Genomic DNA, 16617 nt, shown 5'->3' on the forward strand with positions numbered 1-16617 from the left:
AATTAAACCTTATTTTCAATAAGCAATCCTGAAAAATATTTGGGGGTGCTTAACTTTTTTCCAGGTGTATATTTATAGATATAGTTTCAAAATTCAAGATCGTTTCGATGAAATGTTCAGATTAAAAACATCGTTTCACTGAGGGATTTTATGATTAGATTGCAAAACCTAAATTATTAGTAGGGTTGAGTCTGAAGAGTTGAAACACGTGATAAAAAAACTAGAACAATCGTTTGTCCACAAGCGGATGAATGGACAATGTGGCACCACGGAATCACAACAAAATGACTCATAACAGATTTTTTTTTTCAATGAATCAACAAAGCATGATACAGATTAGTTTCGAGAAGCTTAGGTAAAACACTGAGTGTTTCATTACGAGATGCGTATCATGTAACATTTGGCGTGATATTTGACTTTCATCTCGCATGTGCAGTCTTCGCGTGAGAGTACTATTTTCAGCGGCTCTAAAATTGTCAGATTTTTAAGGTATCTTTAAAATTCTACAGAGAGCCCTAAATTAAAACTGTTTCCGGTCGTATTGGGATATCGAACTAATTGTGATAAAACCACCAGGTAAAGATACCAACATCTCCAGGTAAGAGGACAACTAGTGTGGTCTTATCAGACAACGAAGATTTATGGACCTGCTTATTATTTCAGTACCAACAAGCACTTTATTTCAAAACGTCTTTGTTGTCATTATAAGAAATGTCACTCATGTTGAACTGAGCGTTTACCCTAATATTCTTTATTTCACATTTTATGTAACATCTGCAACTCTTATCTAGAGAACATGTAAAAGTGTACATGATCAGGCCAAAGTGTAGATGAATACGGAAGTCTTAAGTATTACTTAAACGCTCAGATATTTGTTATTAGAAACAACTTCATATGTGATATATCAATTATAAAACGTAAGAATACTTATTTCACACGAAACAATGTTTTTGTAGTACTAGCAAAGATACCCGCACTCCGGGCAGGTATAACTGCTAGTTCCTGCTAAAGGCTATTGGGCCTGTGGCCTTTTCTGAAATTGTCTGACATTTCTTGTTTCTGGATTTTTTTATGTTGATAATGCTTTTGACATGAAGGTTCAGTCTTTTATGGGACCTCTTTTTTTTTTATTCACAACATTTCAATAATGGGTGAATCCAAATTTACGTAAATTCACTATCATACTCCTTCACAAAAGTATGGTTCCCCAGTGGGACAGCGGTAAATCTTCGGATTTACAACGCTAAAATCAGGCATTCGATTCCCCCCAGTGGACACAGCAGGTAGCCCAATGTGACTTTGCTATAAGAATATTATATATATATACACATACACACACACAAGTATGATATATAGTGAGTGACAGCTCTAAACTATATGAATGAATCAATGCTATCAGTTTTAAATTTTCATAATTTCAAACCGTTTGTGTGTATTTCTCTCATTAAAGAGATTGTATCCTGTGGTGACCGAGATGAATTTCTTAGGACTTCTCTTTGATACTAAGCCGACTTTTATTTTACACATAGCCTAATGTACAAAAGCACTTAACGTCTTCCATGTCTTCTTTTCCACATTTTTGAGAGTGGATAAATGTTACATACTGAATGTAATGTGCCCTCATTCAGTCCAAACTTAATAAAAAAATCTGTGGTCTGTGCGTCAACCAGAGAATCTCCATTGGAGATATTGGATTCTGTGCATCATCAGGGACTTTGGCTCTACAGGGCTTTCTGTACTTATCCAGTCTATCGTTTGTACACAGCATATGAGCTTCCATTTCACATTCGATGTTTGCAACTTTCTTTGCAGCACCCTGAAAAACTACGATCCCTACTCCAGTATTCCACAGAGCAACGTGTTTTCAAACTCGATAGTCATGCCATTTACAAGTAGATAGTGTGCTATCTCTACTTTTGGCATTCATGCCCAAGCACATTTGATGATCCTTTCATGGCTTGTTAGCACCCTTCAGTGGGATATTTCGCCGAGTCACCTAAAAAAGTCAGATTCTCCTGAGTGAAAGTACTGACTGCTGTTTATCAAACTTTTTGAGCCAATTTTCCACAACAGTTTTTACTAATTGTCCAAAATCAGGTGACTCTGTGAGTTCTATCATGGTTTGCTGTGACTCTGTCGTTACTCATAGAATTCAATCTGAAGCACCCATATTAACAGTAGAGTTATATGTATGTAATCTCATTTGCTTTTGATTACACAAAAGCTAAGCATGACTATCATTGAATTATCTCCTTGAAGACTGGAGTCGCTTAATGTTATTTCTCATCCTGTTTTTGGAAATTCACAAATAACTGGATAATTTATCTTTGTCATGCAACATCTTTATATCTTCAATTTGACTGAATTCTTGGCCACTCGACTCGGAAGGAATGAGTTGGCTGACACTGTAGCCAACTTTACCTTCACTGGCACCGTGAAACCTCCTGCTATTCCATGTCTTGGTATGAAACCTGTCATTCAGGCAGGGCTTCATGCCATGTTGCAGACCACTTTGGATGAGCAATAATAAGCTTTTTCAGTTCAAAAACGATTGAATGTCTAGCTTACATAACCAAAGTTTTGTTACACATTTTCTCTTGCAAGACAATGACCTGCCAGCGTGTGAGAAGTGTGAAAATGAAGTTAAATTTGCCCACGTTTTATTTCCATTCGCCCTATGATACAGTGACAACACAATTTTAAATATGTTTAATTCGTGGTATCCCTTTGACGTAGGAAAGTGATATTAGAAATTGTGATAGTGTCCAGCGCAATAATATTTTTAATTATTTACGGGTCAAAAGTATTTATAATTTTTAATCTTATTTCAAAAATTTGATACATCGTCCTTTTATTTTATTTCATTTTTATTTAAAAAATAAATTTGTTTAGGCCACGTTCTGACTTTTTTGTGTTTTAATGGTGCATTAGTGATTTCCCACGTTAGTATGAACTTTCTTGGAGTTCCATTTATAGACGTAAGAATCAACATTAACTTTCATCATTATCAACTCGGCTGAGTTAATACTGCTCAAAGTTGCAGCTCTCATGTGTGTTACATATCATTTTCCGGTTTTTCTTCTCAATGATATTGAATACACGTACACACATTTGCATGGATACAAAATTTGCATGCTTCTCTATGACCGGAAATTAAAACGCTAGCACGATCATTTTCATACGTATCCAAACTGTTAAAAACTTCATGCGAATTAAAGGTTACTGAAAATTAATAAATATAGTTGCATTATAATCTAAATTTGTAGATTACTATAGATAATAAAAAGGCCTGTGATTTAAAATTTCCATGTTTTAACATGAAAGGAAGAAAAATGTACACTAGCAATGTAAAGCAAGTTCAATCCCGAGTGCAATTCACAAATAGGAAATGTGTTTTCTACTATAGTACACGACGAAGAACTCCGATACTAAAAATGTGTTTTCTACTATAGTAAACGGAGAAGAACTCTGATACTAAAGAATGTGTTTTCTATTATAGTAATCGGGTCGACAGCATACAATACAAAACAGGTATGCACATTCATATCCATAATTAACATCGTTCTTGGATTCGCTTGGAGCCATCTCTATACTGCAGGAATTCGAAGAACAAGCTAAACATCCGCAATCATTAAATATTTTGCTCCAGTTTGATCCAAACGAGATACTGATAACCTTTTATAATTTTTTGCCCACTTCAAATATGGCGAAAAACAAAATTAGAAATTTCAGCGCACGCTTATCTATAATGAAACATTTCTATAACAAACACATCAAATGTTAAGTTCTTACAATTTATTAAAAAAAATCAACCAAACCATATAACAAATCTGATCCCATTACAATAGAAGTATCATCGCAAAACCATGTATCTGCAAAAACAATATCATTGACAAAATTCACTTAAAATGCGTGAACAATACTCTTTTTTTTTTGTTTAACTTCCTGCTTGTTTTATATACAAATCTTCTACAACTGTATCAGCATAAAATTTTTCCCTATAAAACTACCAGAAACAATACGTTACACAACTAACCATTGTTCTCTACAATATCGTTTGGTTATACTTTATTGTTATATTCTCACCATCTTTAGGTAACGTTTCATTAGTTTAAAAACAAGCACGAATATTTGAATCGTTGTGTGCCTCCAGAGACAAAAACATATTCCATTTGAACATTCTAGTCATGTTAATGAAAATATACGTGTTACTTATTCGATTAAATGTTTTTAAACATTATTTTAAAGTGTTTTTTTTTTGTTACTCAATAATACTTACATAAAAGAAAAAGTAAAAATGAATAGTGTACGGTTCGAATATTTTAAAAGAACCGAGTGTTAAGCCTAATCCGGTCATCATTAAACATAAGCCTAAATACACGTGAAAGTTCATGGAATGTACAGTGTAACAATAGACAAGGCTAAAATGACTAGCAAACCTATCCAAAAATAACACAACGAAGAAAGTTTAGGCTACATCAAACCAATTTATACACATACTAACTTTGAGCTAATAATTTTGGCAACTCGGTATCGTTGTATAGGTTTCTAAACGAATACAAAAGAGAATAACTACGTACAGGGATATTCGCATGTTCATGGGAAAAAGAGCCCCCTAGTGGCACAGTGGTTTCGATACCCGTGGTGGGCAGAGCACAAATAGCCCATTGTGTAGCTTTGTGCTTAATTCCAAAACAAACAAACAACATGGGGAAAAGAAATATCATTGCTACGCAAAAGTGAAACTGTAATCTTAAAATATTAGAACCGTCTTTGAAAACGTGAAGAGGAGGGGATAATTCCAATAGCGACTTACTTCCGAATAAGTTTATTTCCATTACAAATGACTTGTGTTTAAACTAACAACGTTTGCTGTTTTTATAAAAAAAAAAAGTTCTGAAATTGTTGATGTACATAAAAAGCTAACTTGAATTTCATATTCTTGACCTGATTCTCTGCGACAGACTGACCAGTATAATTAGATTGGATAATCAGTACACATTGTTAAAATTTACAGCTTTTACAGTAAGGAAGATTATTTTTCAGAACAGGTACGACATTTCGATTGTTGGTGCGATCATTTTCAAGTACTTGGGAATGATTACACCAGTGATCGAAACGTCGTAGCTGTTCAGTAAAAAACAAATTCTTCCTTACTGTAAAAGCTGTAACTTGTAATAAAATGATGCTTAATTAGCAAGTAAATTCAAAACGAGGCTATTAATCAGTACAAAATAAGTCAAAATATAAACATATGGCGCACTAAAATATAGAAATTAAACATACTTCAACTATAAATGTATGTTTAGTGGATATTATATAACGTTATAAACACTCAAAGTTTGCATTATTGTAAAACTTAGATTTCCATAAAATAGGATTGGTGCATTAAATAGTGTATAATTTCAACTATTTCAATTTACTTAAATATTTAGTGTAAAAAAAAAAAAATTCCATTATTTCCAGGATATACAAGATAAAGTAAATTCCTTAGCTATTATCAGATACAAAACCAGAATTATAATTAATTTCAAAATAGGCGTGTCATTGATAATTTAGAACATTATGTAGACAGAGTAAATCAGTATCTTGGACCGAACAACTGGATTTTCTGTAAATGTCGAATCAGACAAAGTATCAGCCACTGTGCGACCTCTTAAAAGCACAAGTTTGGATTTTGTTGGTTTTTTTTTTTTTTTTGCCGATATTTCCATCCCTTCATGCGTCGTAACTTGGTAAATACACAATGATTTTTAACAAAATCAGTCTTCAATCTTGATATTAAGTATGCATAATAAGGTACGCATTGCTATTTCGTAGTTAATTTAACTTCTATAGTTATTTCTGCGCGCTAATTAACTAAGCTAAATTATTAGAAACATTATCAAAGGTGTTTTCGTTTGTCTGTTCACTTAAACGACACCTTGTGCACACAATGGGCTAAAACGTCCGAGTCATTAATGACAAACTTTTCAGAAAAACGGTTTTTAATGTAAATATTTCATTAAATCATTACGTAGTATTTAATTTCATTACTAAAACCACTACTATTTTTTTCTTTCAACCTTTTAATAACAAACGAAATTTTTAACCATGTGGCAATAAATTAGAAGTGTTTGTTTGTTTGAACTTGAGCACAAAACTACACAAATGGGCTGTCTGTGCTCTGCCCACCACGGGTATCGAAACCCGGTTTCTAGCGTTGTAAGTCCGCAGAAATACTGCTGTGCCACTGGGGGGGGGGGCAAATTAGAAGAGAAAAATGGATGACATTTTACCAACTTTGAATCGGTTGTAGTGAATAATCTGCAAGGAAAAAAGTATTAGTTTAAACTGTGTTGTTTTTACTGAGACAAAACAATAAAAATAAACAAAATGTTTCAAGCACAGATTAACTATTTATAGGATGAACAACGTCATCTGTGATTACATACTGCTCATAGCAAATGCCAAAGATAGTTGCTACACATCAACTGTTTAGTCACACGCAATCTGTTGTTTAAAACTACTCTTTTACTGTAACGTTATTGCGTATAAATTGCCTCTTCAAGGTTTCACAATTGGACATGCTAAGATATACAAATCGGGTTTCATCTTGTGACCTGTCGGTAAACGCAAATTTAAGACAAAAATTGTGTGAAATATGAAGAGCAAGTTAATTTTCTGTAAACAACTCGGTGATGAGCTTGATAGCAGTATCACAACCATTGTGTATGCATCTGTATTTGGTAGGTTTAAAAGTTATCAAATAACGTGCATATTTTATTTGTATTATCTAGCAATTTCATGTTGATAGTACTGAAAAACAATTAAATTTGTGTGAAATTTTTTAAAAATTCTGTCACTTGTTAACGCTGTGTTGCCCATGGTATTCCAGAGGTTCATCTACAGCCATCCTTTGTGTATCGTACCTCATAATAAGAAATGTATACAACTTGAAATATCCTAAAAAATACGTTTTCCATCGAAGAATTTCATATATTTGAAAAACATTTCATGTTCCCATAAAACTAAATAAGTCGTTTAGTTTTAATAGTCAATTTGTTTTCATGTTTTCCAGGCAAAGTTCGAAATCACGGTTGTTGTTTTTTTTTAGCAAACTGTGTCTCTTACGCAGACTGATTAATAGTTTGCAGTCTGTTCATTTTACTTTGAATATTACACGTAATCAAATGGTCAGTAATATGAAAATTTCTGACGTTGTCTCCAGCGATGAATTTACACGACATAACATATATAAATCAATCATTATACATTTCATGCAAGAAAGCTACTTTGTTTTATCCACATTTTATTCAGCAGTGATCATCAAACTTTCAAACAAATATTTGTTATAACTAATATTTAATTCCAAAATAGTAAAAACTACAACTCTTAACTCGAAACAAAGTAAACTTAATTATACATCAGTTACATCTTCGAGAATTACACGATCTGACAAAAATTTATTTCAAGCCCCAGGTTATCATACATATCACCCTACTGCAAAAGTTGATTCATAACTTATCTATTCTTCATGGTTTATTTTTTAAATTATATACAACTGTGTAAGTATCTAAGAAGGCTTAAGGAATATGACATACCCACAGTTATATAGTTTATACACAAGTATGTGAAAATCCAAATAAACAATGAAGTATAAGTGAATTTTTAGTTCACTATTAACTATCTATTTTGGTTGTTACTTCTTCACAAGCACTGTGAGTACACTAAACTCACAATACAAAAAAAAAGGCTCAAAAAAGTATAACTACAAAAACATGACTGAGAATCAAATTGACATACGTGATATGTCAAAAACATTCCTGCACACAAAGTACAAAAAGTTCATTTTTCAGACTATCCTACAGCTAACCTTCTTAAAATTGAAGATTTAGCAGGATAAATCATTTGTATACATATAAAAAACATTAGCTAAAAACTATTTAAAATTTTATGGCTAAAATCGTAAAATAAGATCCGTGAATAAAGAATCTTCTCAATCAAGATGAATATGATTATGCAAAAACGGACCTAAATAATATATGTCTCTATATATCTATGTTAAATGTATATACATATATAATTAACTTTTCATTTTGAGCAGACAAATCTAATAATATAGGGAAACCATACCATATTGAGCCTAAATTGTTAATTTTCAAGGACGAAATGCAAAAGACGAAACAAACATCACTGTGCGAGAAGTTTTCTTTTAAAAGTTAAGTTTTAGAAAGAAGTTGAGTCTATCTTGCTTTGTTTGATTGTCTAGAGATGGATGGTGTTATAAATGCTTTCCATACACACTATAATTAATTTAAACGCAGTTGAACTGTAACTTGGTTCCTAGTCTAAAAACCGCCGTTCATAAGCACAAAAAGTTATATTGAAGTTTAAAAAGTTTCTTTTTTAAAGAAACAGAAAATTTATTTGCTTTTAACATATGAACTAGCATACTAAGCGCCACTACAAAAGCAGGTGTGGAAGGTGTTAAGCCTTGTCCTTGTTCGCTACTGCGGTGTACAATTCCTACTGAAGTACATAAAAAACAGATTCTCCAGGAGGAACATCTCAAATATTTTTAAAACTGCCGTTAACTCTTAGTCAGTAGTCCATTTCTCAAAACAAGTGTTAGCTCAATTGCATACTTACATTACAATCACCAACAAAAACCTCCGTTGATAGTAGTTTTAGATTCCAAGTATCAATAACCCCCTAAAGTCAACCATGGTTTCACTTACCGTGCTTCAAGTATTAACAAACCTCTTGAAGTCAACCATGGTTTTGCTTAGTGTTACTTGCTTCTCAAAGGCGTCTTCTTAACATGAAATAAAGCAGCATGATCCAATGAGAAATTTCCTAATGTAATAATATCACTATCGTTATGTGAAAGTGGGTGGTTAAGAGGTTATTTGTTTGAAATTACAAGAATGTTTAAACTACGAAGTTAGTTTAATTTTTTCTTTTCAAATATTGTCAATCGACAATTGTAAAATATAAAAGCAAGACTTTTTTTGCATTAATAGTAATTAAGGGTAATAGTTTCAATGTATTATGTCGTTACGTCCAGCTACAGTTTCAAGATTTATTTCAACTTTGATATTTCGACAAACATGGCAAATTTACTATTATTAAAGGCAGTTTTCACACACAAAGCCTGTGAAAGAGACAAGTTCAAGTATGTAGAGGTAAACAGACAATTTGTTGGGAAACAACTTTACAAGGCTTATAGGAATATAAAGCACCATCAGTGCTTAAACCTATAAATGAGGCTGAACTTATGCAAATTCAAATGAATGAACAAGAAAATTCGACTGTAGTTTTGTTGAACATGTCCTATTACATGGAATATTGGGACAAATATTCAAAATTAATGAGATAATACAATTTGGTGGCTTTTAATCAATTACAGTATTTTTAAAAGAAAATTTTTGAGCATATAAACGGAATGCTGTTAAGACAACAAGCCCTTGCATAGAAGCTATTTCAATGTGTAAATGGTCCTCTACTAAGAATTGCTACGGTTCTCCTTTCTTTGCAACGAATAAATGTCGAACATATCATAAAATGAAAGGCACATTTGGATGGGTAAATGGGTAGAGAAAAACGTGATGTCATAAATTGGGACAACGCTGCACTTGCTGTTTTTCTAGTTCACCAACAGCAGCGTCTACTAATAAGTACAAACAGCTGAACGGGTCTTCCTTATCCTCCCCAGGGGGCGTAAGTGGTGGAGTATTAGGCTCAGATTCCCAAGGTTTCCGTTTTGGATCTTCAATCGTATTGTTGTAGTTTATAGTTGAACCAAACGCTTTTGAATCGCCATTTCTTTCGCAGGTGTTGACCGTAACCGATGGATCGTATTCTGTGACGCTATCATAATTGTGAGGATTTAAGAACAAACTGGTGTCTGAGCGATCACTAGCTGGTGAAACTTGCATTGCTGATGAGCCAGTGGAAAAAAAATCAACAGAGCTCACTGACCATTTTCCATTCACGAGTTCTTGCTCATGAGACTGTTGCCAGCGTTTTGTCAGTTTCAAAGGGGAGTCACAGTCTTTCAAGTCGCAATCAGACTGCAAAGGATCAAGGGGAGAAGCTTCACTCAAACTGTCTTCACTTTCCACGTCAGTGGCGCTATCATCGGTTGCAGAAAAAAAGGACTGAAGAGGTTTGGCTAGTCTGTCATGGTCAGACTTCTCGGAATTTTCACCGTGATGTCTTTGCTTTACACCATGGTTTTTGTGTGAGTAGCTTTTCCTAGTTATTGTGTACTGCAGGGGGTCGTGTCCTTCTTTCCGAATCAGATCTGGCAGAATGCGACGTCTAGCGTTTATAAACCAATTACAGACCTGCAAAAGACTGAGATTGGCCTCCTTAGAGAGAGAGAGTTTTTCCTGGTCAGAAGGATAGGCATTGTACCGATGTTCATACAGCCACATTTTTAAAATTTTCACCGATTCCTTCGGCAAGTTCCCTCGACGCTTTCGGCCGTTCAGGTTTGAATGTTGAAGTTCAGGCTGAGGATAAGGCATCGTCTCGTTGCAAAGTTGCATCTTTAAGTGCTCCCGACCTAGAAAAAAACAAACAACCATGAGTACAAGTGGGATATCTTGTTTAATCTTCTAAACTAGAACAATAAATGATATTGGTAATATTACTCCACGAAAACTCTCAACCCAGTTTCGGTCAAAAAAATTACTTATTACGTAAAAGTCGCAAAACAGTAAAATTCAGAATTTTTTTTTTTTACACAACTCATCGGAAACTGTACCATTTGTACCGCAAACTTTAAATAAGATAGACGCATTTGGTTGTTAAACAATTAGCATAAACATAAAATAATTATCTTTCTCGGGTACTAACCATTCAAGCAACTGGAATCTGTAACAAACCAGTCAAGCATAACTTATTTCTTACACTGCCAATGATTACGGTTTACAACTATTCATTTTCTTACGGATTACAATACAATATGTCACCTTTTCAGTAGTTTGGTTATTTTTTACGTCCCAACTGGCATTTCTTTTTTAAAATGCTTTATAAACTGACACGATAAACAACCGAATTAAGATACGATACCCACAAAAATTGTATCACCATCACAAAAAGAAAGGTCAGAAACTCGGGAAGTTATAATTCTATTTATTAAAATTGCATTGCTAGGTAAGTATGATTCAGTCTGAAAAACATATATATATATATAAAGATTTTATATTATATTATTTACTCATAATAATTATATTTACAACTTTTACCAAGAATTGCGAACTATTTTATATTTTGCACACAACGAGTACATCGTACAATACATTTATCATTTTCCACTAACCCACACTAAAGGCTTTTAAGCGTGTGAAATTAAAAGTATCTGATTAATACAAACATTTGATTGTTCAAAGTTTGTGGCAAATGCATTACAAAGAAAGTGCATTGTTAAAATATAGAGAAACAATACGTAAGACCGAGAGAATAGTTTTTAAAGAGAGGTACTTGCGTGTCAAAGAGGTCCCCAACTTACCACCCAACTCAGTAGCAAAGCAATATTCTGGGACAAATATTCCATTGAGGGATGGTTCTTGCTCTTATCTATTTTAGTGAAATCCGGTAGTGCTCTTTTATTCGTGTTATTGTTTTGTTCGTTTAAAAATATTTTCAGAACAAAATTTTACAATAAAAATATGTTTTGTTTTACAATTCACAGTTTAGGAACTGTTGCTGTGACAGAAAGATATATGTAGTAAATGTTTTATTTCAGAACAACAACAACTAATCCTAGAATTAATCATGGGGTCACAGAACTCCATCAGATTTCTAGACATTTTGTAGGGTAGTGTTCCCTAATAACATACGAGATAAGAGTTGCACAAAGAAATATAAAACACCATCAATACTGCAATTCATCCTGGACCCAGTAATTACTACTGGAGTTCCCCATGTATCTTATACAGAAAACAACAATTTTACTCACTTTATTTTGAACAGTTTTGTTACTCAACAAACTACGGTTAAGATGTAGTCGTCACTACAACAAACTACGGTTAAGATGTAGTCGTCACTACAACAAACTACGGCTAAGATGTAGTCGTCACTACAACAAACTACGGCTAAGATGGAGTCGTCACTACAACAAACTACGGTTAAGATGTAGTCGTCACTACAACAAACTACGGTTAAAATGTAGTCGTCACTACAACAAACTACGGTTAAGATGTAGTCGTCACTACAACAAACTACTGTTAAGATGTAGTCGTCACTACAACAAACTACGGTTAAGATGTAGTCGTCAGTACAACAAACTACGGCTAAGATGTAGTCGTCACTACAACAAACTACGGCTAAGATGTAGCCGTCACTACAACAAACTAAGGTTAAGATGTAGTCTACACTACAACAAACTACGGTTAAGATGTAGTCGTCACTACAACAAACTACGGCTAAGATGTAGATGTCACTACAACAAACTACGGTTAAGATGTAGATGTAGTTGGTTCCTTCACTCAAGTGATAACATCTCGTCAACATTCTAATATAATGTTTGCCAAAAATACTTAATTTTTGCAGTAAGAGACTTACAATTGTAACATTAAAACTATTTTTTTTTCGATACTTAGGCTTTCATGCGCAGTATAGCCTCTGATTGGTAACTAAACATCCGCAATAAATAAATAAACACGGAGTATGAAATTGTTACGTTTTCATTTAATCATTGACTATTATTCTGAGATTGAATCAGCACTTATAAATATATCGACTAAGATTTTAAAAAAATTAATAATAATAATAATATTCGAAATGTTAAACAGGAAACATTACTTATTAGGTCCTATTAGTTAACATTCTAAGTGGAAATATTAAAATTAACTATTTTATCTTATGATGTACGGAGTGTTTTAGTGATAAAACTGACAGTAGGATGAACATTTATATAACATTTCAGAAGTTTCTAACTGAACGAGTCATTTAGTATGTCTCTAGGACAACTTTGGAAGCTGATGAGCGTGCCTGATAAAATAAACGCGAAGCATGCAAATCGTCTTTAATAAATAACAGTCATAACGTACGTTTCTCTAGGCAGAGGACAGTTAAATATGAGAAAAATGATCCTCAATTCACGCTTTCTCAATTTCCTTTTAACCATATGAGAATATATCTTCCACTTTTCATCCTTGCGAAGAATGTAAGCAGTTTCACGAAATTCGCAAATCTCGAGTCACGATCCCAACCTCGCGTTTCTCAATTTCATCATGCACTCATAATTATCATGTGGAAACTTAGCAACATTTTCAAATTTAAAATAGTCCTCGATTTTTTTTCCCCGCACTCGTGCTACTGTAGTTAATTTTAACTTAAAACTGCTTCTGTAATACTTTATATTGTTATTAATATCAACTAAGAAGCTCTTTGATGCATATATTAAAATGTTAAAAATGATAACTCTCGCTTGTGTATACGTATTCGTACTTGTTAAATGGCCGTATCCAACAACTTAAGTATTATGCGAGAACTAGTTGTAATTTTATCAACATCGAATTGTATATCTTATTTTACATAGTATTCTAGTTTGATACGACTGACTGTCTTAGATGGAAGCACTGTTTCATTGTCATTAAAACTGACAATACAGTCCCTGTAAATGAACATTTTAAACCCGTTATTTATACGTAGTAAATTTGTTTTACTTCTCTTAGACAAGCACTATATATGATATTTAAACGTGCTGGATATTTAAAACATTCGAAGTTCTTATTAGTTCTTTCTCGTATAAGATTTGGCTATTTTTTTGAAACCATCAAAGGAAACATTTTTTCTTGACCTTACTCGTTATCACGGTAAAACATTTTCAAACTATTATAGTAGTACGGAAGTCGTTCTAAGTTTTTAGATTTGTTCCATTTGTTCAGAACCTATCATGTTGTTTCTGTGAAAAAAAACATTTCCAAACTATTATAGTAATACGGAAGTCGTTCTAAGTTTTTAGATTTGTTCCATTTGTTCAGAACCTATCATGTTGTTTCTGTGAGGAAAAACATTTCCAAACTGTTATAGTAATACGGAAGTCGTTCTAAGTTTTTAGATTTGTTCCATTTTTTCAGAACCTATCATGTTGTTTTTGTGAGGAAAAACATTTCCAAACTGTCATAGTAATACGGAAGTCGTTCTAAGTTTTTAGATTTGTTCCATTTGTTCAGAACCTATCATGTTGTTTATGTGAGGAAAAACATTTCCAAACTATTATAGTAGTACGGAAGTCGTTCTAAGTTTTTAGATTTGTTCCATTTGTTCAGAACCTATCATGTTGTTTCTGTGAGGAAAAAGCCCCCCCCCCAAAAAAAAAGTAGATTACGACGACAGAGATGTTTTGAGAAATTTGACACTCGTCATATTAGTTTCCTTGACATCAGATCTTAGTTCATTTTTATAGGTCTTCACTGAATCGTGTTGAATATACATTTAAAAAATCTACATTATGTTTTTTAGCAGCTTATAGAAACTGAAGGTCAAGATAAATTTTTTTTATAAGAGATATGAGCCTTGAAAATATGTGCTAGGTCGCTTGGTTTCTGCGCCCTCTAGCGTTTGCTTGGGGTGGCTAAGTTACAACTGACAGTCCATGGATTTATCATAATTAACAGCGACAGTACAGGGGCAGTTAGTTCAGTCCTATTTCAACTAAGAATTTCTAGTACTCTAACAGCTAAACATTGATCTTCTTCATTAGTTCGATAATTCATCATACACATCTTTATTACACAAGAAAATTTTCTAGCTCACACGCTTTGTAAGTGTGTTATACTATGCCTTCTAGACTCTCATGTCCAGACATACGACGTTATTATAAAGTTAGTCGGTCTATTCTAGCGTCCATAACTCAGAACCTTATCAACGAACTATAATATTTGGTATATTAAGTAACTAGATGATGGGAATGAAGATTCTAGTAGTAAAAAATAATTCCCAATAGGGGGCGCTATACTGTAATTTGCATACCAGTGACTGTATAATAACAGCATCAACCATATCAGGATTTATTCTGCCATTAGAAATGACTTATGGCAGTTTATATCTCTGATCATAATAATTTTTCTCGTAAAGTATTATTATAGTAAATGTAATAACCCTGATGCAGCACTAAGGTAATATCGAGTGAAAGCGGTGAACTCAGAAGACCCGCAGCAACGAGGCTTATGTGAAGCTTCTAAACACATTTGTATAAAGAGGATTAGTTATTGATGTAACTTGGAGCACGTTATTATTCCTATACTTCAGTAGAGTTTGAATAAACGGTCTTCATGCAAGATGGGGCTCCACCACATATTGTTAACACACTGCTGAATCACGCTTCAGTGTGATCGAGTAATCAACAAACTTTTCAACGAACATGACTAGCACAATCTTCAGATATCCCCCCTCCCTACTGATTTTTGGATATGATTTACCGTCAGGAGCAACTGCTGAAAGACAAACAGTATTACAAATGAAAGCAAAACTAAACGTGAATGATGGTCACACGGCACATTAACATGTTGACAGTGCATATTTCTCAGTCAGCGCCCTCTTGTGGCACTGGAATCGTCCTTCCCACCGTCGTAATAATTCATATAGCCCTGTAATGGTAAGTTTGCAAATTATGGACATTAGAAGGGACCAACTAACTTTATAATATATATTTATATGTATGTGTGTGCGCGCGTGCGCGAAAAACTTGTTTTAGTTGTGGAAGACTGCTGCTTGTAATTTTACAGTAATTACGTAAGTGGATCGAACAGTTTATAATTTTTTCATCCTTGGCTAATAACGTGAAATAAAACTCGGAATGGAAGATTGCGCGCGCGTGTTTACAAATAAACACCTGGAGACGAAAATAAACATGTATCTCACAAGAAAAAAACAACAAAAAAAAACAGGCGTAAAGGCTCTAGAAACTGGAAAGTTCTAGACAACTTTCGATATTACGAGAGGAAGTTATGTAAAAATTTCCTACCACACTCTTTGCAAAATAGATTATATGAAAACTGAATCATTCATAATAACCAAAATATTCATATTTTTCAGTTGCCCCCACTGTGTACATAAGGTACGGTATGTGTCAATATTCCTCTGCATCATTGGGGTCACATAAGTACAGTGTCACAATTTATAACACTGATTTAAAAAGTACGTCACTCAACTTTCAACAACTTGGGATGACGTAACTGAGGCAATTAACTATATATACCTGTTTATTTTAACATGTGGTCACAATATACCGTCTGTACATTAAAACTGTTTACCGTTTATCTATTACGAATTTTTTCAGCAGCACATATGTATTTATACAAATACCCAAAATTTAAAAACCAACTAGACTATAAAAATATGAAGAGGTGTTACAAACAGAGGGAAAAACAGTATTAAAAACGTATAGAAAAGAAGGTCATTAAGATGTAAAGTACATATTTAATTAGTCGGCTCTCAAGCGAGTGGTTTTGTAATCTTCAGGTGATTTCCCTCATCCCCTCAATTACTGACAAGAATAATATTGAATCCAAGTTTCAAATGGACAGCAACTGCATGTTGTAGAAACCTACAAATGAAGAGGACGACCTGAAGACGAAAGGCGGAAGACCTCCGGAACGCCGTCCTCTACATTCGTAG

The 16617-nt window shown here is 33.6% G+C and overlaps 1 protein-coding gene across 2 annotated transcripts in view; it reads right to left on the reverse strand.

The window, feature by feature from the left end:
• Positions 1-7274: 7274 nt before the first annotated feature.
• LOC106460323 (iroquois-class homeodomain protein IRX-2-like) overlaps positions 7275-16617 on the reverse strand; it is a 38256-nt gene continuing 28913 nt past the window's right edge. For both annotated transcript variants that reach the window (XM_013920018.2, XM_022387422.1), the window contains exon 2: positions 7275-10552. In XM_013920018.2, the coding sequence (XP_013775472.1) occupies positions 9594-10535 (942 nt within the window). In that variant the 5' untranslated portion in view covers positions 10536-10552 and the 3' untranslated portion in view covers positions 7275-9593. The remainder of the gene's footprint in view (positions 10553-16617) is intronic.

This window comes from Limulus polyphemus, unplaced genomic scaffold (genome assembly GCF_000517525.1).
Source record: "Limulus polyphemus unplaced genomic scaffold, Limulus_polyphemus-2.1.2 Scaffold33, whole genome shotgun sequence".
In the NCBI taxonomy this organism is placed as follows: Eukaryota; Metazoa; Arthropoda; class Merostomata; order Xiphosura; family Limulidae; genus Limulus; species Limulus polyphemus.